At 40.4% G+C, this 20469-nt stretch overlaps 3 protein-coding genes across 6 annotated transcripts in view; 2 read left to right on the top strand and 1 right to left on the bottom strand.

The window, feature by feature from the left end:
* LOC138958236 (G-protein coupled receptor 84-like) overlaps nucleotides 1-6578 on the top strand; it is a 27346-nt gene extending 20768 nt beyond the window's left edge. The window contains exons 2-4 of one of the 4 annotated variants that reach the window (XM_070329342.1): nucleotides 277-374; nucleotides 1543-1749; nucleotides 4080-6578. In XM_070329342.1, the coding sequence (XP_070185443.1) occupies nucleotides 367-374; nucleotides 1543-1749; nucleotides 4080-5214 (1350 nt within the window). In that variant the 5' untranslated portion in view covers nucleotides 277-366 and the 3' untranslated portion in view covers nucleotides 5215-6578. Of the gene's footprint in view, nucleotides 375-1058; nucleotides 1221-1542; nucleotides 1750-4079 lie in introns of those variants that run through there. The other 3 variants (XM_070329340.1, XM_070329343.1, XM_070329344.1) reach the window with 3 other exon arrangements.
* A 1871-nt stretch (nucleotides 6579-8449) lies between these two features.
* On the bottom strand, nucleotides 8450-16664 carry LOC138958234 (vacuolar protein-sorting-associated protein 25-like). Its single transcript, XM_070329339.1, has 6 exons — nucleotides 16447-16664; nucleotides 14420-14565; nucleotides 11881-11934; nucleotides 10350-10438; nucleotides 9228-9303; nucleotides 8450-8624 (listed from the first exon to the last, which is right to left on the bottom strand). The coding sequence occupies exons 1-6, from the start codon at nucleotides 16494-16496 to the stop codon at nucleotides 8524-8526; spliced, it is 516 nt and encodes a 171-aa protein (XP_070185440.1). The 5' UTR covers nucleotides 16497-16664; the 3' UTR covers nucleotides 8450-8523.
* Nucleotides 16665-16736: 72 nt separating this feature from the next.
* LOC138958231 (uncharacterized) overlaps nucleotides 16737-20469 on the top strand; it is a 67386-nt gene continuing 63653 nt past the window's right edge. Inside the window, exons 1-3 of the mRNA XM_070329335.1 lie at nucleotides 16737-16902; nucleotides 18237-18312; nucleotides 18613-19192. Of these exons, the coding sequence (XP_070185436.1) occupies nucleotides 16868-16902; nucleotides 18237-18312; nucleotides 18613-19192 (691 nt within the window). The 5' untranslated portion in view covers nucleotides 16737-16867. The remainder of the gene's footprint in view (nucleotides 16903-18236; nucleotides 18313-18612; nucleotides 19193-20469) is intronic.

Below are 20469 nucleotides of genomic sequence, written 5' to 3'. Positions count from 1 at the left end.
TCTTAATTTAGACAATAAGTACAAATTTTTAGATACTAATTTGCAAATTTTACTCAAGTGAGTTTGCCATTTCAATTCTTGATCAACGGTAACCCCTATTAATTTATGCTCTTTAACTTGTTGCACTTGAGTTGAATCAATTGACAGTTGAAGTTGTAAGGGTTTTAATTGGTGTTTTTGTCTAGTTGTAATCACCATACTTTTCGTCTTAACAGGGTGAATAACCATTGCATTAGTGGTGCACCATTCTGTCATCTCATCTATACTTTTTTGAAGAGATTGGTTGACGGCTACCAAAGACTTCTGACTGGTGTGGATTGATGAATCATCCGCAAAGAACTCACATCTTACTTTCTCATCTGACACATGAAGAGGTAAATCATTTATATAAATACAGAACAATATAGGTCCTAATACAGACCCTTGAGGCACACCACTTTTGACAAAATCATTCGACGAAGTTTTACAGTTGATGAATACATATTGTGTCCGTTTTGAAAGATATGATTCGAAGAAGGCACAAGCAGAGTCATCTTTTAAGTAGCATTGTAATTTCTTTAATAATAAGGAGTGGTCTACAAGGTCAAAGGCTTTTTTTAAAGTCCAGGAATAACGCTCCTGTTACTTCGGACTCATTAATAGCTGATAACCAAGTTTCACATAAAGAGCTGAGAGCAGTGTGGCATGAATGCTTAGAGCGAAATCCAGACTGAAATGGATGAAACAAATTCATTCGTTCCATATATTCCAGTAAATATTTCTGAATATGCTTCTCCAAAGGCTTAGATAAAACAGGTAAGAGGGAAATTGGTCGAAAGTTGTTAGGGTCCGTAAGAGAGAGAGAGAGAGAGAGAGAGAGAGAGAGAGAGAGAGAGAGAGAGAGAGAGAGAGAGAGAGAGAGAGAGAGAGAGAGAGAGAGAGAGGAATGTATCTTTAGAGTTCATGCGTTGATAATCAGTTTCAGTATTTCTGGTGCCTGTGGTGGATAAAACTGAAGTTAAAAAGAAAAACAAAAACATACACACAAAAAGATGTCGAGCGACGAGAAGTTTATGGGGGTTGGAAAAGTATTACAGGAGGGTTTATATCTACGCAGAAAGACTCTCTAATTGTTTACAGTTCATGTATGTGATTGAACCACATTCATTATTATAGTCCGCTCACTCCGAGCTTTCAGAATACCCGGTTCAAACATTGAATGCAGTCTTCCTTGAACGGAGGTTTGATTGTTTGTTTGTTGTTTTGTTTTTGTTTGTTTGTTTGTTTTCTACGTTTGTTCATCCGTTTGATTGTTGTTGTTGTTGTTTTGTTCTGTTTTGTTTGTTTGTTTGTTTGTTACACCATTAGTTCGTTCGTTGGCATGTGCGTGTTTTCGGGTGGTTGGTTGGTTTTGATTGAATCGCTTGTTTGTTTTTTTGTTTTTTTTCCCCTTTCTATTTTTCAACTTATTTTCACACTCGCACAATAAAACCTAAGCCATAACAAACACTTTGATTGCACACATCAAACTAACAAGTTTACCTTTTCTGATTTCGTCATTAGGATGGAAACTATGGTGCTCGGGGACACAGTGACGTCATCAGTATCCGGTTTTTCAACCCACCTCTTCTCCCTCGTGACCGACAGTGGCCAACATCAGTTCGTCATCAGCACGGAGAATGACGTCACGAGTGACGTCACCATCACCACCACGACGGAGAAACCTTACGAGGAATTCACGGAAGTGAAAGCCGCCATTTTGATTGACAGGTATGACATGTTACGAATTCAGGGTGAACAAATATTGATGTCAGACATAGATGTAGGACTTTTTTTTCTTTTCTTTTGAATGACACTGTGTTCACGATTTCTTTTAAAAACTCTTTTCTACTGTTTTGATACGATGAAGTATTCATTGGGTCTTTTTCGAGCAACATGCCATTCATGACTGAATCTTTTTCTTCTTCTTCTTCTGCGTTTATTGGCTGCAACTCCCAAGTGCAGTCGTGTTTTTCACGTGTATGACCGTTTTTTCCCCCCACGTCATCGTTTCGAATACGGTCCATAGGAGTAATAATTGATCAAATGTATATAAAGTTGTTATTGTGCGTCTGATTTCTGTTGTGTGCAATATTCATTCGTAAATTCGGAGACAGAAGAAAGACACATAAATGAATTTCGGTCTTTGGTCTCGTACTGAGAACTAAAGTTTTGCGTTGTGTTGTTTTGTTATTCCAACTCGTATGCTGGGTTTATGACAGGCGGACAACAACAGTTAATTGTTGGGGGAAACTGTTTGAAGCTTCGAGGCCTGTTTGTCCCCTGGGACAAAGGCCCACTCAGAAGTCGAATAAAACGGTTAATTTGCCCTTTTCTGCGTGACCGCGCGAAGAAGATATTTTCTTGAAGCATGTTGAAGGGATCGAATGGCTGAATCTATGCTCAAGCTCTTTGATTTGATTTAAGCAGGATGTTAATCATTCATGGAATGATACAACGCAGTAGCTCTTTTTGTGTTTTTATTAATTGCCGTGAAAGTGAAAGTGTCGACTAGCGGGTGGGTTTTTTTTTAGATTAAACTTCAGGGCACGCTTTCTGCTAAACGTTGTTGATCTCTTTGTGGGTTGTTGATTGCTTGCGGATGGCCTGACATAAAAAAAAATAAGAAGAAAGCTCAGACACACACACACACACAAACACACACACACCCACACACACACGCTGACATACACACACACACACACACATACACACACACACACACACACACACGCGCACACACACACACACAAACACACACACACACACGCACGCACACACACACAAACACACACACGCACGCTGACATATACACACACACAAACACACACACAAACATGTAAATAGCCTCTGGAACTATATGTTCCCAACAACGTAGAAATCTAAAAGGATGAACTGTTTTAATTAAATGCTCTTGAAACATATTGCATAGAAGACACAAGAGGAACACAATTAAAAGTAACGACTGCTTCAATCTTTTTGTCCCCCTTCCCATGCAAACGATGATTGAAAACGCCGCACATCTGTCCAGCCTTGTACGATGGATATAGGAACATACTCCATCTTGAAAACATTAAAAAAAGTAACAGCCTGCTGACTATCCTGTGCAGAGTCGGAATTCAGGTTTGAATTAATTATGCAGATTGACATAGTCGTAGGTTACAAATTTTTTTTTTTTTTTAAAGAAAGTATTATTGCTCACTTCATTTGTATGTGTCGCAGGATCTTCTTTTCCCTGGTGGTGTTAGGCAACGTGTTTTTCGTCACCCTGGTCTTCTCCAGTCTTAGGCCTAAAACATAAAATAGGTGTGGTTACGGTAACCCGACCTACCCTATTTTTAGGGGCCGACCCTATAACTTTTTATTACATTTGTCCAAAAAAAAAGAAAACCCACACACAAGAAAACGAGTGCAGAAAACGCAATGAAAGCGAAAGCGCCCGAGTCGCACACTTATTTCCCTGTCAAGTAGGTTTAATTTGTACACATTAGAAAAAAAAGTAAAAAAAAAAAAAAAGTGATTGCCTACCTTCCTACCCTATTTTTTTTGGCTATGTAACCGTAACCACACCTATTTTTTTTTGTTTTGCCTTAGGCCTAAAACTGCTTCTATTTCTGTACTCTATACGTTATGTCTTTGTTGTGTCGCCCAGGATCTACCTTCCCCTTGTAGTGGCGGTGGGGGGTTGTTAGCAACGTCCTGTGTTTCGTCACCCTGGTCTTCTCCAGTCGTCAGTACCGGCAACTGTATGTCTTTGTTGGATCTCCCAGGATCTACCTTCCCCTTGTAGTGGCGGTGGGCGTTGTTAGCAACGTCATGTGTTTCGTCACCGTGGCCTTCTCCAGTCGTCAGTACCGGCAACTGTATGTCTTTGTTGGATCTCCCAGGATGTACCTTCCCCTTGTAGTGGCGGTGGGCGTTGTTAGCAACGTCATGTGTTTCGTCACCGTGGCCTTCTCTAGTCATCAGTCTGAAATTACTTCCATTTCTGTATTTACAACTTTATGTCATTATTTGATATGTCTTTATTATGGTGGCTGTGTCTTTGTTGTGTCTCACAGGATCTACATTCCGCTGGTGGTGGCAGTGGGTGTGCTGGGCAACGTCCTGTGTTTCGTCACCCTGGTCTTCTCCAGTCTCCGCGCCACTTCCACCTGTGTCTACATGGCCGCCATTGCTGTCCTGGACTGCGTCATCCTCGTGCTCGACTTCTGCGTGCTCATCCGGGGCTACATGGGCCACACCCAGTTCTACATGCAGAACGACTGGACCTGCGGCTTCCACAACTTTCTCTTCTACTTCGCTATCCACTTCGACGTCCTGCTGCTCATCGCCATGACGATAGATCGCTTCATCGTGGTCCGGTTCCCGCTGAAGGCTCCGAGTATCTGCACCCCAAGCTCAGCCGTGAAGGCGATCATCCTAGTTGGTTTGTTTACCTTCGGTCTAAACTTTCAGATCTTCTTCACCAGGCGGTTAGGAGCCACCGGAAGCCCCGAAGACCCCCTTAAGTGCTGGTACCCTGACCCTGACGTGGACTTCTTCATGACGAAGATCTACACGTGGATTGACGCCTCCATCTACAGCTTCATCCCGTGCCTGTCCCTGCTCGTGCTCAACGTCCTCATCATCAGGCAGCTGAGGGTGTCCATGAAGTTCAGCAGGCAGTTCACGGAGAGGAGCGGGAAGAGCTCAGCCCTCAAAGGCGTGCCAAGCCTGAGAGTGGAGGTGGAAGGAGACACGGTGAACAGCGGGGTCTACACGTCCCACACCGATGTATCCTGCAGCGAGGTCTCCATGGGGTCCTGCGACACCATGGAAGACAACCTGGACAGCCCGTCGCCCCGCCCCATCTCCGCCATCAGCGGCAAAAAGTCCAACGGCAGCAGCAGTCACTCTCGCACATCGTCCACCAAGAAAGCGATAACCAACACCAACATCACAGTCATGCTGCTGATGGTGTCCTTCACCTTTCTTTTGCTGACCTCCCCCGTGGTCATCGTGCTGCTGTACAAGCGTTACTACTGGCTGCCGGACACAAACGCCGAGCGGGCCAGGGCCAGGCTGACCCACGCCTTCGTCGACAACCTCATGTACACCAACCACGCCGTCAACTTCGTCCTCTACTGCGTCAGCGGCCGTCGCTTCAGAGAGGAGCTGAAGAGATTGCTGTCTGGCGCTTGCTGTCGTCGTTAGACAGTACAGGCCTCCACGCCCTTCCCCAAGCCACGCTTCTTGAACATTCTGACACTTTTTCATTCTCTGGTGGTAGCTACACTTGGCTTCAACCCAGGATGGGAGCCAGCCCTTGAGGGAGAACCTTCAGAGGTTACGTTACTGTGTGGCGTTTACTGTCGTCGTTAGTACAACACCCCCACGCCCTCCACCAACCAAACTCCTTGTACATTCGGGTGTGTGTGTGTGTGCGGTTTTTGTCATTGTCTTGCGGTAGCTGTATGAGGTTTCAACTGAGATCAGAGAATGAGAGCCAGCACTAATTGAAGGGGAAGCTGAAGCTCGAAGAGATTGTTGTGAGGCGTTTGCTGTAGCCGTTAGACAGTATAATGACCCCACGCCCTTCCCCAAGCCACGCTCCTTGCACATCCTGTCGTTTTTGCATTTAGTCAAGTTTTGACTAAATGTTTTAAAATAGAGGGGGAATCGAGACGAGGGTCGTGATGTATGTGTGTGTGTGTGTGTGTCGGTCTGTCCGTCTGTGAGTGTGTGTGTGTGTAGAGCGATTCAGACTAAACTACTGGACCGATCTTAATGAAATTTGACATGAGAGTTCCTGGGAATGATATCCCCGGATGATTTTTTTTTCCGATAAATACCTTTGATGACGTCATATCCGGCTTTTTGTAAAAGTTGAGGCGGCACTGTCACACCCTCATTTTTCAATCAAATTGATTGAAATTTTGGCCAAGCAATCTTCGACGAAGGCCGGACTTCGGTATTGCATTTCATCTTGGTGGCTTAAAAATTAATTAATGACTTTCGTCATTAAAAATCTAAAAATTGTAAAATAAATTTTTTTTTATAAAACGATCCAAATTTACGTTCATCTTATTTTTCATCATTTTCTGATTCCAAAAACATATAAATATGTTATATTTGGATTAAAAACAAGCTCTGAAAATTAAAAAAATTAAAAATTATGATCAAAATAAAATTTTCGAAATCAATTTAAAAACACTTTCATCTTATTCCTTGTCGGTTCCTGATTCCAAAAACATATAGATATGATATGTTTGGATTAAAAACACGCTCAGAAAGTTAAAACGAAGAGAGGTACAGTAAAGCGTGCTATGAAGCACAGCGCAACCGCTACCGCGCCAAACAGGCTCGTAACTTTCACTGCCTTTTGCACTAGCGGCGGACTACGTTCAATTTCATTCTGTGAGTTCCACAGCTTGACTAAATGTAGTAATTTCGCCTTACGCGACTTGTTTCGTTTTAAGATGCTGGTAGAATGGAAATGCTCATCAAAGTTAACCTTTGAAATCCAATGTTGTGTTTTATTCCTGTTATGAGGAAAAATAAATCTGTGTTTTTTGTCACCTTTAATGTGTGAGTGTATATGTGTGTGTGCCAGGGGGGGGGGGGGGTTGGTGTGTATATTTACTTCTATATATCTACATATATATTTGTGTGGGTAGATGAAATTCATAAAGCATTATTAGTAAAAAATTAAACAGCAGAAAATAACAAGGAATATCTCTATGCTGAAAAAGGTCTCCAGTTCGTCACAGAGGTAAGTCATCTACCTTATCTATTCACACACACACACACACACACACACACACACACACACACACACACACACACACACACACACACATACCCAAGTACAGAGAAGAACCGAATTTGACACAATACATTGAATCATCTATTCGACTGCTTGCATGCATTCCACATATTCCACTTCTGACATACTCATAAAAAGAAACCATGACACAGCGATGTTCTTAATCAAAATAGAAAGAATAATGAGCTTTACGATTTCAGTCAGTTGCATTTGCTCACTTGAAAACATATTCACTGCTCAATACAAATTGCTTCAATGCATTACTACTGTCGGACAGATACAGCTGTGTATTTTGATTGCCATATAATCCATAACTTCTACATTTAAAATATAACAGATTTTTGTTTAACACCTCTCACACTGTGTTTATTAGTGCGCATCAATTCGGGAAACATAATCAAAGTCTGTTGTTCTCTTGTCTCTTAGTTTTTTTTGCTAGACATACCATACCTTTACATGTTCTATCTGTCTCTCTCTTTCGCACACACACACACACACACACACACACACACACACACACACACACACATTCTCTATGACACACAGACATCCACACCCTTACACACACACAATATATTCTGGCATTCAACAACAAATAAGTTAATACCTGTGCAACCATTACAAAATTAACATAGAAGAGGTGCGCAAGACTACACTCCAATAACCATTGAGAATGATACCATCTTTTTACAGTATTGTCCAGTACAAGGAGATAAGCTGTTTTAGAAAAAGAAGAAGTCTAAAAATGAAACCACATGCATGATCCCTGCAGAACGATAACTACTTTTAAAAACACATACCATGCACAATACTCTTACTCAGTACATAGTGACAGAATACATATTCAACAGTTCCACATATAAAGTACATCATTCAAATAATCAGTCACAGCCAAACTACCAGTAGTCTGGGTTATTTCTTGTCGAGATTGGGGAAAAAGATATCCCCTCTTCTCCCCTACCCCAACATCCCAACAGCCATCAAGGGAGACAAGATTTAAGAAGTACAAGGAAACCATCGGGATGAAAGTGGATTGTTCATTTCAATGCTTCCTACTCTTTCAGATGCCATGAGATTGGTTACTCATCACCCTCACTTACTGTTGTTGTCTATACATGTACACAATGTAATTAGAGTGCTTACTTCCCTTAGGTTCTTTGATAAGTCAAACCGCCTCACGATTTTTGAGTTCAACTTTGGTGAAATCCACTTCCAAAATCTGCTACTGGTGTATATGCCTTGCCGTGGCGTAGCAGCTTGCGTGCCCTGATGATCCAAAGAGCTATGCCGGCCGGAGCCTTCATAGTGCTCCTGGCAGGTGTAACCACGCTGGACAGGTCTGAGGTGAATGGGGCCAGACTAAGTATACACCCTGGCCCTCCAAGTTGGGGGTTGTGCGAAGGGCTAACAACTCATCCATGGAAAAAAGTACTCGTTACAGAAACGTCAACAAGAGATACAGCCCAGGATCGGAGTGCCTGCCGAGCTCTTGTTGGCGGCCTATGCCCCGGACGGGGTCAAAGGCATAAATGAAAATGATGATGAACTTCCAAAATATTATTCAGCATACATCCATAGCTTTTCCATCCTTACCACCACCACCACCCCCCCCCCTCCCCTAATCTACCCCCCCCCCCCCCACCTCCCTGGACCAATCAACAGAGTAAAATAGTGAGTGTGAACAGTTGCTATGGAGATCAGAAGAACTTGACACCTTCATCCATGACTGCTGCTTTATGTTGTGCCTCCAGCGTCTTCAGCGCTCGTAGCAACAACCATTTCTCCATGCCGTGAAACTCTGAAGAAAAAAAGAACATGTATGGAAATTAATTATATGTATACATATATATATTCTAAATACTGTTTCAAATAGCCGAATAAACCAGACAGTAAATTATCATTAAGATTGTTTATGTCTTATCATGAAGAGAATAAAAACACCCACAAAAACAAATAAACAAACAAACATTTTGTTATGTGTGTATTGATGTGTACTTTTATGTGCCTTTATGTTCTGAAAGTATGTTTTTATGTGATGTTATACACGAGCCAAAAGAAAAATGTATGTTTGTTACATTCAGACAATAAAGTTTTATTGAATTGAATTGAATTGAAACAAACACATAAACAAACCAACAACAACAAAAACACTATGCATACGTGCCAACTCCATTAGACATGTACACATGGACAGACAGAGAAAGAGACAGACACATATATGTACACACTCACAGACAGACACATATATATATATAGTCAGACAGACATGTTTAGAGAATCAGACTAGAATGCACATAAATAAAGAGTGAAAAAATAAGCTCAATGCATAGAAGCTTGTAGTTTGAAAACAAGCAGAGCCCCTGTAAGAACTAAAACACATTGACTGGTGTGTCATGCATACCTTGGTTGGTAGTGCTGTCACCCTCTGTTAGCTCATAGAAAGTGCAGACTGTATTGTTCATTCCGTTTGCAGAGACCTGCACATACAAATAATACTTAAGGAAAACTCACCAAAATTACTTCTGAGAAATGTAAAAACTACAATCTCCAGCCTGAGCCTGTTTAACAGATAATCCAACAAACAAAAAACAACAACAACAAAACATTTGCCATGGTACTAAACAAATGCATGAACAATTAAACACAAATGCTTCAAACAATGAATCGAACAATTAAATAAAAAACATATGTTTCACAAAGAAAGACATCCTTTCTATGTTACAGACAACAGGACCACAGAGACCGCTGAATGTACCAGTCGAGCAAGTGATGTAATGACTTGGGATTCCTTTCCCATCAATCTTTGCTTTGTCAGTTCTCTTGAAAACATTTCTTTATTGGTCTACATAATGTTCCTTGTTCAACATGCAAAGGGGCGCAACTTACGGACACCACGTATATATATCAACAGGAAGAGTTGAGGGACTTGCTTGGCTGTTTCTCTTTATGCTTGTGCGAAAATGACATTAGACGATTGACAAAGTACCAGCCTGAACATCTGGCCATGTAAACTGTTATCAAAATAATGGCCAGTTTCAAATACATGTGTAGACTATCAGTATTAACCCTGCATTACTTAAACTTGAAAACCATTGCAAAAGATTCTTGACTCTCAGTTTGGTACGCCATACAGTTCTCATTACATGAACACTATAACTGGTCTGCGTTTGACTTGTGTAGGTACAGTACTCCCAGTCCCATTACCATTTTTGGTCGATGGGGAGAGCAATGCTAGAGATCTCAAATACTCTTGGGCCAGCTTTGTGAGGGTGGTGCCCACTCCTCTCCCTCGCTGCCTTTTGCTTTCCCCTTCCCTGAATAGGGTCAGTCCCCCATTTCCAGCTGGGTGGACTGAAGAGCACTCCAAAAAATCGGGTATTTTGGGTGAAGATTGAACCCACGACTTCCAGCGTGATAAGCAAGCGCTCTAACCACTGTGATACTCCAGCTCTTTGTGAAGTAACTAATAATATGTACAAAGTGGAGCAACACTGCAAGAATGCAAAGAAAACTATATACCTACCCAGCTGTAAATCACTTTGCCCCACTCCTCAGGTGTACGCCACATCACAAGGCACTGCTTACGCACCTTGTCTTGCCATTCTATATGACCTGCAACAGGAGAAAAAAATCTCACAATTTGACATGCCATATTACACGTGTAGCAACAGGAGACAAAATCTCACAATTTGACATGCCATATTAAACGTGTAGAACAGGAGAAAAATCTCACAATTTGACATGCCATATTAAACGTGTAGCAACAGGAGACAAAATCTCACAATTTGAAATGCCATATTACACGTGTAGCAACAGGAGAAAAAGTTCACAATTTGACATGCCATATTACACGTATTGTACAGTGGCACCTGTGAAGAAATGGAAGTCCAATGAGAATACACCTCCAAATAAATGACACGTTCTGTAGCCCCTTTGTTATTACAATGGAACCCACCTTTTAAGATCCCCCAATTTAAGACTCCCTCCTTTCTAAGACCTTCTTTCCCGAGACTTTCTGTTCGTAACCTCTGCAAAATTACCCCCATTTGAAGACTCCCTCCTTTCTAAGACCTTCTTTCCTGAGACATTCTGTTCGTAACCTCTGCAAAATTACCCCCATTTGAAGACTCCCTCCTTTCTAAGACCTTCTTTCCTGAGAATTTCTGTTCGTAACCTCTGCAAAATTACCCCCATTTGAAGACTCCCTCCTTTCTAAGACCTTCTTTCCTGAGACTTTCTGTTCGTAACCTCTGCAAAATTACCCCCATTTGAAGACTCCCTCCTTTCTAAGACCTTCTTTCCTGAGACTTTCTGTTCATAACCTCTGCAAAATTACCCCCATTTGAAGACTCCCTCCTTTCTAAGACCTTCTTTCCTGAGACTTTCTGTTCGTAACCTCTGCAAAATTACCCCCATTTGAAGACTCCCTCCTTTCTTAGACCTTCTTTCCTGAGACTTTCTGTTCATTATTAACCTCTACAAAATTACCCCCATTTGAAGACTCCCTCCTTGTTAAGACCTGATTTTCTAAGATTTTTGGAGGTCTTTACTTCAAAGGGGCTCCACCGTATCTTGACCGATATATATCTGTGACACTTGCCTGGCCTCAAGCGTGTCCTTTTATCGCAGGTACCACTGTACTAGTAGATCTATGACAATGATCTTAGCAGCCCAGTCTTAAAACAAAATTATATCATCACTTTTGTCATCAGAAATATCATTTCCTATCTAATCCTCCTACCAAACTAAGGCCATAGTTTTGGATCTGCCTCTCAACTTTCAAAGCGGATTTTCCGAAACAGATACTGATTTGGTAGACACTTCTTTTCAATGTTAAAACATATCCATGATACATAGAGTTTCATGACATGACGTGACTGCTTGAGAACGTTTTGTAAATCACATTTAATCAGTCTTCACGCTATGTCATATAAATGGAACAGAATATTCACACACTGAAGTCAATATCCAGAAAGGCGTTTTTCTTTCATTAAAAGCTGAAATATAGTATACTTCGAGGAAACCAGGAACCTATCTGACAAGCAGACACATACCTCTTTTCTTGAGCTCATCAAGGATTGTGTAGATGCCATCCAAAGAAAGTTTTCCTGATTTTGGTCAAGAAACACAGTGTTGGCATAACATATTTTAAACAAGAAGAGCAAACGCTCGATCGAGTCACTTTCGCAGTTCTGAATATTATATGAGGCATCAGATGGACAGGAAGAAATTGCTATTCACAACACAATGAGTCACGTTCACATAAAATTTGAGCCCGGTCACTTTTATAGTTTCCGAGAAAAGCCCAACGTTAAGTTGTGTGTTGCCGAACAGAAAAGGCTAGTTATCTCCCTTGTTTTTCTGATAACGTTCGTAAAAGGCTACAGATGTAAATACTTTGATGTAAAGAATAATCCTACAAAGTTTCAATCACATCCGATGAACTTTGTCAAAGATATAAAATGTCTAATTTTTCCTTTGACGCTGACCTGTGACCTTGACAAAGGTCAAAGGTCAACGAAACCATCGTTAAAGTGTAGAGGTCATTGGAGGTCACGACTAAACAAAATATGAGCCCGATCGCTTTGATAGTTTCCGAGAAAAGTCCAACGTTAAGGCCGGACAGACTAACACTGACCGATTACATAGAGTCACTTTTTCTCAAGTGACTCAAAAAACCAAGTCACGTAAGGCGAAAATACAACATTTAGTCAAGCTCAGTCGAACTCACAGAATGAAACTGAACGCATTGCATTTTTTTCGCAAGACTGTACACTCGTAGCATCGTCTGTCCACCGCTCGTGGCAAAGGCAGTGAAATTAACAATCCAGAAAAGCGCGGTAGCGGTTGCGCTGAGGAGGAATCAGGAACGGACAAGGAATAAGATGAAATTGCTTTTAAATCGATTTCGGAAATTTAATTTTAACAATAATTTTTATATTTTATATTTTCAGAGATTGTTTTTAATCCGAATATAACATATTTATATGTTTTTGGAATCAGAAGATAATGAAGAATACAATAAACATAATTTTGAATCGTTTTATAACAAAATAATTCTAATTACAATTTTCCGATTTTTAATGACCAAACTCATTCATTAGTTTTTAAGCTACCAAGCTGAAATGCAATACCAAAGTCCGGCCTTCGTCGAAGATTGCTTTGCCAAAATTTCAATCAATTTGATTGAAAAATGAGGGTGTGACAGTGCCGCCTCAACTTTTACAAAAAGCCGGATATGACGTCATCAAAGGTATTTATCAAAAAAATGAAAAAAACGTCCGGGGATATCATTCCCAGGAACTCTCATGTCAAATTTCATAAAGATCGGTCCAGTAGTTTAGTCTGAATCGCTCTACACACACACACACACACACACACACAGACAGACACACACACGCACATACACCACGACCCTCATCTCGATTCCCCCTCTATGTTAAAACATTTAGTCAAAACTTGACTAAATGTAAAAAGAAGTATATGGCTGATTACTGCTTTACCAGAGACTGTGCATTAAAAAAATGGCAAAAGCTATACACACTCCAAGTGTATACAGGATCGATGATCTTGAGTCTGTATACACTCCGAAAATGAAAAGCTCTGTTACAAATCTGTAGCCAATGAAATGCCCCCTAACAAATAGTTAGGAAGTAGCCAATGAAAATTCAGTCTGATGTATGGACTTCCGCTATCTCTTTTTCGGAGTGTCTAGGGTTGGCAAATAATGTACATTTACATAGTATACAACCGTTTCTAGGTCAATACACACTCCAAAAGTGTTTCAAACTCCGACAATAAACTGCTGTGAAGTTTTAGTTTTGTGTGTGTGTGTTTGTTTTTGTCTGTGTTTGTTCCCAGTGTACTTTGATACCATGAATCGAAAGTGAGGCGTACCTTCGCAAAATGGAGTCGAATGACGCTCCGAGTGTTGATGCATTTCAGTGTCTGGTCCGAAAATGTAATCTACGTTACAGCAAAGGTCGTGCAGCATCAGAACTGTTTTCGTTTCTTTGTACTCTTATAATCAACTGCTCTGCGTTCCTATCGCAAAATGGTGTCGAATGGCAAATTCGCTTCGCATCCGGAAGTGAACGCTGGAGTGTATACAAGATTCTGACCCCTGTATACACTCCGAGTGCGTATAGCCAGTGCGTAACAAAATATTGAATATAAAAAATAGAATGTGGATCGAAATTGGAATGTGAGTATAATTTAAACTTAAAGAAGATGTTCACTATACTTTCAAACTCACTTTAAAAAAATGTGATTCATCAAAAACTATTCTAGAAAAAGCAGTCCATTCACACACACACACACACACACACACACACACACACACACACACACACACACACACACGCAAACACATGCATTGGGCAGGAACATATATATATATATATATGTGATAATGATGCTAGTTTTGTTTCCTAATTTGCAGTTCGTTTCAGAAAAAAAAAGGTATTTAATTTTTTTTTCTTTTGTTCTCCATTACTGTATCAGAGACACTTCAGCCTGCAACAGACAACTAGTACAATAACACTGTTCAAACCCTAGAAAGCATGCACTTTTCTTTTCTTCAAGAAAGGATACTGCTGATGGCTTTGTTGTGAAAGAGTGGTGAGCTCTGAGCTTCTGTAACATCTAGGCTGTACTTCTTGGTGTGCCGTTGGTATGTCAGCACCAGGGAACACCATGCTTCCATCTGTTTCTTTCGAGTTTCAAGGTTTGGTTGGATACTGAAAGAAGTCAAAGTTGGGATAAACAATACTTTTTTCTTCATTCTCATTTCTAAATACTATATTATGTATATATATATTATATATATCCCATGACCTCCCTTCTTTGTCTGAGTGTACTCTAGGTATATTTCTTGTATTTCCATTGTACTCTTGTCAAATCCATGATGTAACTATTGCACTCTTATAACACATAAAATAGTGGATAAATAAGGGTGCACGAAATACATCATAGCTGGCTCTACTTTTTGTCGTCCTTGACATTCCGAAAGCAAATGTACCTGTAAGACCGGATGTGCAAGGGGTAACCACGTTTTTGAGAACATGCGCGAGAGTCGTTCAGTGCTATAGCTTAGTTTTGGTCTCGACTTGCCGAGACTATCATCACAGCGTCATAGATTTCATGAAGTCTGTCATCCATCGCGTCATATTATGGGGACGTAATCTGTTATGTTTCCTTCTATTCGCTGTTCTATTTCTCTCTTGTGATCAACATGACAAACCGTATGTGTTTGAGTGTGTGTGCTCATGCTCTCAACTAAAACAGAACGTCAGAAGTCAAACTAGCAATCGTTAAAAACACAGTCCGTTCGACAAGCACTAATATGTTATGCTCATGTTAAGTCACAGTGTGCCCGCGGTACACATGCTCTTATGGGTACATCATCGACTACGATTGTTCTCTGGACAAGCTGTCCAATGCAATTTGCGAGTATTTCTATTCTAGTTCTTCTGTGGTGCAGTAGACGATGAAAGTGTCCATGATCTCAGGAGATACGTGTGTAACCACTAGGTATTCAGTCAAATCCGTGTAAGACTCTGAGGCTTTCAACTGACGGGGACAACCAAACCACCATTATGCACAGACTTGACATAGATCAACAGACGTGCCTTTAGAATTACAGAATACAAAATACAGAATACAGTATTTATTGAGCCAAGTGACATTAAAAAACATTTAAAGCACAAGGAATTTCACGTAGTGTTGGTAAAATCACGCACACACACACACCCACACACACACTGACAGACACACACACACACACGCCCACACATACACTGACATACACACCAAATCACACACGCCCACACTACAGCAGTCACGATCACACCATCACACGCAGGGCAGACATGAGGTAAAACAAATGACAATCATCTATTAAAAGAAAATGTACAAAGAGTGGTATTAGATATTTAAATTAGGTATGGGCAGCGGTGCCTCATCTGAACAGACAACTAAAGCTTGATGTTTCCGTCACACTTTGTCTTTTAGATCTTCATGGGATATACAGTTTACAACACTCGTGAATTTTTATATGGCTTGTATTTCACTTTTCAGTCAAGACCCAGCGGGAATATCAAAAGGACTCACTCGCCAGAGGCTCGTGAGTCCCTTGATATTCATCCGCTGGGTCTTGACTGAAATACAAGCCATATAAAAAACCACTCGTGTTGTAACCTCTACATTAGTATTATAACAAAAATAAACAATGCACAGCAGTGATTAAAACAAGTTGACGTTTTGAAGCAGAGTTATTAGGAGCACATCCATCAGAAAGAGAGAGAGAGAGAGAGAGAGAGAGAGAGAGAGAGAGAGAGAGAGAGAGAGAGAGAGAGAGAGAGAGAGAGAGAGAGAGAGAGAGAGAGAGAGAGAGAGAGAGAGAGAGAGAGAGAGAGAGCACTAAGACTAAGTAAGTTGCACTATAAGATTAAGAGCTTAGCAGTAGCAGACAACTCTGCTTCCGTGTGAAGCAACGACAACAATAAGATCAGGAAACTTAACGCAGACAATTTTTTAAAAGTGAGTATAAAGAAAATGTATTAACAGCAAAAATAACAGCAATCGTTCTTGTGCTGTCAAACAAAGGAGATTTTACGTACGTGAAAAAAGGAGGAAACTTGTACTGCCAGGGCCATTCGAAGTCCGCCATTGTTGTTCCGCTATTTAAGGGAAATCACTCTGATTTACCCAGATGTTTTATCACTTTGATTCTTCGGCAACATTAGTGTTATGTACCAAACGTGCTGTAATAATCTTAAATCACAACAGGGATCGGAATAACACTTCATTCATTTTTCTTTGGGAGATACTAGATCTATTCTCCAACCACACGAACAAGGTATCTAAAGGGAGATAACCCTCGCCATCCTTTCTAAGCGGAAGTTAGCCGAATCGCTTTTCCATCTGCTGAGGTGTCCCACAGTCAACAAGACCACATACATGTGTCCGGTAAAGCAAGGGAAAACATTTTGCATTCCGCCGTAGCTGTCGTTCTCAGAGCAGACGCTCAAGAAAGGAACAATGGCGAATAGTTTAAAGCTACTTTTTGTTGTTAGGTAAGTGGAGGTCTGATATGACTTGTCTGAACTGGAACTGTGTTGTTCACGATGGAATAAAAGCCTCAGAATGAAATTACTCAAATTCCGATACTTCCATTGCACTTTTTTTTAATGCAGAGACATACATTCTTTCTATGTCTCTGGTTAATGTAAGCTACTGTTATGGATAGAGTGATAGGCAATGTTTGTGTGTGTGTGTGTGACAGCCCTCATGTAGATCTATACCGTGGCTGTCTCTGTCGATCAAATATATATTATATCAGACACATAAAATCAGGAACTCAGTCAAGTACTGATGGAAAAAGCACATGTGTATGTGTATAAACTGGTGCAAACATGTAGTGGAGAGATAAAATTGCAACAGGATAAAATCGCAACAGGATGCAAACGGGTATGCTTAAAAAGAAGCAACAGGAGGATGCAAACGATATATAGGCCTATGCTTAGCCTTAGGCCTAAAAAAAAAATAGGTGTGGTTACGGTAACCCGACCTACCCTATTTTTAAACGATATATAGGCCTATGCTTAGCCTTAGGCCTAAAAAAAAAAATAGGTGTGGTTACGGTAACCCGACCTACCCTATTTTTAGGGGCCGACCCTATAACTTTTTATTACATTTGTCAACAACAAAAAAAGAAAACGAGCGCAGAAAACGCAATGAAAGCGAAATCGCCCGAGTCGCACACTTATTTCCCTGTCAAGTAGGTTTAATTTGTTCACATTAGAAAAAAAAGTTAAAAAAAAAAAGTGATTGCTTACCTTTCTACCCTATTTTTTTGGCTATGTAACCGTAACCACACCTTTTTTTTTTTGGCCTTAAAAAGAAGCAACAGGATGCAAATGGGTATGCTTGAAAAGAAGCGTGCAGTCTGTTTGCATTTTGTGTCCTTGGATGCTGGACGTCTCGATCAATTTGCTGCATCCTAGTAACTTAGTAAGTAGTTAGCAGGCTCTAGCTGGGATCAATTTGCTGCATCCTAGTTATCAGGCTCTTCTTCTTTTTTCCGGTAATACCCACGATCTTGAGGATGATCATTCAGGCTCTAGCTGCTATAGTCTTTGGTTTGTCACTTTTAGTTTTACTTTTTGGGATGTTATGTCATTGTCACTTTTACTTTTTGGGATGTTACAGTTAATTGCGAAGGATTTGTTTTCTGCAAATTTTCGGAAATGGCCAGCTCTGTGCCAGCCTGTTGCAGGCAAGTTAAACCTGCTGTCTGAAGTGGGTTAAGAACTTTCGGCAGACTTTTCAATGTGATTATGACTGGGTATTTTAGAACTGTTTCAAGTGTTTGACCTCTTCCTTTAAAATGTTCTATGTTTCTTTTTAGTGTCTTTCTGGTGGCTGCAAGAACTGACAGTGATAAGGCGGCTCAGAAATTGCTCAACAGCTATGATATTGAAGAGGTATGTAAAGCCTGCTCATTCAATCAATGGTGTGTTCCCCTCTCTTCTGATCACTTCCTCCCTCCCCTTTCCTCTCTGACCACCTCTGTTGTGTTTCTTGCAAAAATGTAGAGCTATGTTAAATTTATGTAATATTTAGGATTCTCCTGTGTGATCTTGTCAGCCTGGGAAAACATTTAAGATTAAATCTACAAACATTTGGTTTGTGTTCTAGGAGAAAAATTTGTCATCACATGTATTCATCATGCAGCCAAGAACCTTTTCATTTACCACTCCTGTTTGTTTATGTCTGTTTTTCAGATCACTGACAAGCTGTTGGAGTTCGACTTGGACCAGGATGGACAGTTGAGTGAGCTGGAAGTCGAGCTTCAGCAGCCTGGCATCCAGAAATACCTGGACAAGTATGACCAGCTTGTTAAAGCTGCTGAGGAAGAAGAAGATCATGAAGAAGATGAACCTCAGGACACAAAGACACCTCAAACAACCAAAACAGAAAGCAAGACAGAAACTAAAACAAAGACTGAAAATGAAAACAAGAAAGACACTGCAACCAAATCTAGCGGCAAACCGGATGCTAAGTCTCAGACTCGGAAACCAACAACAAAATCTGCGGAAAGTGCACAGAAAATGCAAAGAACAAAAGAGAATGCAGTTACCCCGAAGAGCGCTGCTGTTGAGGATGAGGATGATGAAGATGATGGTGTTGAGATTGAAGTTGTGGATGAGATGGAGATTGTCGAGGACACTGGTGCAGATGGGGGGTTTGGATTGACTTCACCTGTGTTTCTAGCTGGTCTGGTGGGAGTGCTCTCTGTGATACTCTACGCTGTGTGCACTGTGACCAGATCGGCCAACCAAGTGAAAAAACAACAGCAAGAAGGTGAGAGATAGTGATGAATTATGAGTGAGTAAAAGATATAGGGAGATTGGTTAGAATGGTGTTTGAATACACAGTATACATGCAAATTATGTATGAGTGTGTGTGTATCTGTACAGTATGTGAGAGAGAAAATGAGCAGGGAGATAAAGGGAAAAGAAAAGTTATATGAATGGGTTGATGGGAGTGCAGATATGCATACATACATGTATGTTGCTTTGTATACCTGTCTTTCAAGGCCTTGCTTAATTTAGCCCAAAGTAGCCTTCGCCAAGACGTCCTGAAGACTTTTTATTGAAAATTCAGTGCCAAAGCTTGGTGCAGCGAACTTCGTGAAGTTGACTTCGCCCAATTATGTCACATTATCAGGCTTAAGTACGGCAGTGTGTGTGAGTGTGCATGTATATTTGCTTGAATTTGAAATATATGCAAACTTTGCGAGTGAGTGCACAGCTACATCATGTTCGTGTTTGTCAATGGACATGTATCATACAAATTCATTACAAAGAAAATTAATGTGATTGTGAGCATTTTTGCTCTAGATATTATGTTATATATTCCTCCACTCTCTCTCTCTCTCTCTCTCTCTCTCTCTCTCTCTCTCTCTCTTATATTTTTTGTGTATATTGATCGTGATGCTTTACAAATGTTAATTTTTGTTATTGTCCCTGTGTTCATGACAGATATCTATCTGTTATTTCAGTATAAGGGTTGTTCTCCAGAGTTGGGTACCATTTTGTGACATGCATTTTCAGTCCTTTAAATTATTATAACGTAAATTAAATGGCAACTAGAATACATGTATTATTGTTACTTTTTTCAGTAGTACTCCAGTTATATAATGTTTTTTGATAGAGACATGCAACAAAAAACAATGATATATCTTTATCTTCTTTTGCTTAATAGTTTTTAGTTCTCAAATCCATGTCACAACCTTTGGTTTCCATGTTACGAAGTTTTTACTTACTGTAAAACCCTCATAATTTACTGAACGTAGACAAACAATCTGTGCAAGTATTTCTAATTCTTCATCTGCAGAACAAGGATATGTATATATATATTATATGGAACCAGTATTTATTGATGAAATCAATATGTATGGATAAAATGTCTCTCACTCTGTTTTGTAAAGACAAGTCAACTTCGTAACATGGTTTTCCCTGGACCCTGGTACCCAGCTCTGGAGAATGACCCATAAGTGTTCTTCAGTGCTTGATAGCTAAGGGAATGATTTGGTATGCAGCAGCCCTGCATAATATGTTCATTCAAGGTAATTTTGT

This window comes from Littorina saxatilis, linkage group LG2 (genome assembly GCF_037325665.1).
Source record: "Littorina saxatilis isolate snail1 linkage group LG2, US_GU_Lsax_2.0, whole genome shotgun sequence".
Lineage (NCBI taxonomy): Eukaryota > Metazoa > Mollusca > Gastropoda > Littorinimorpha > Littorinidae > Littorina > Littorina saxatilis.
This window is presented reverse-complemented; position numbering and strand designations above follow the sequence as displayed.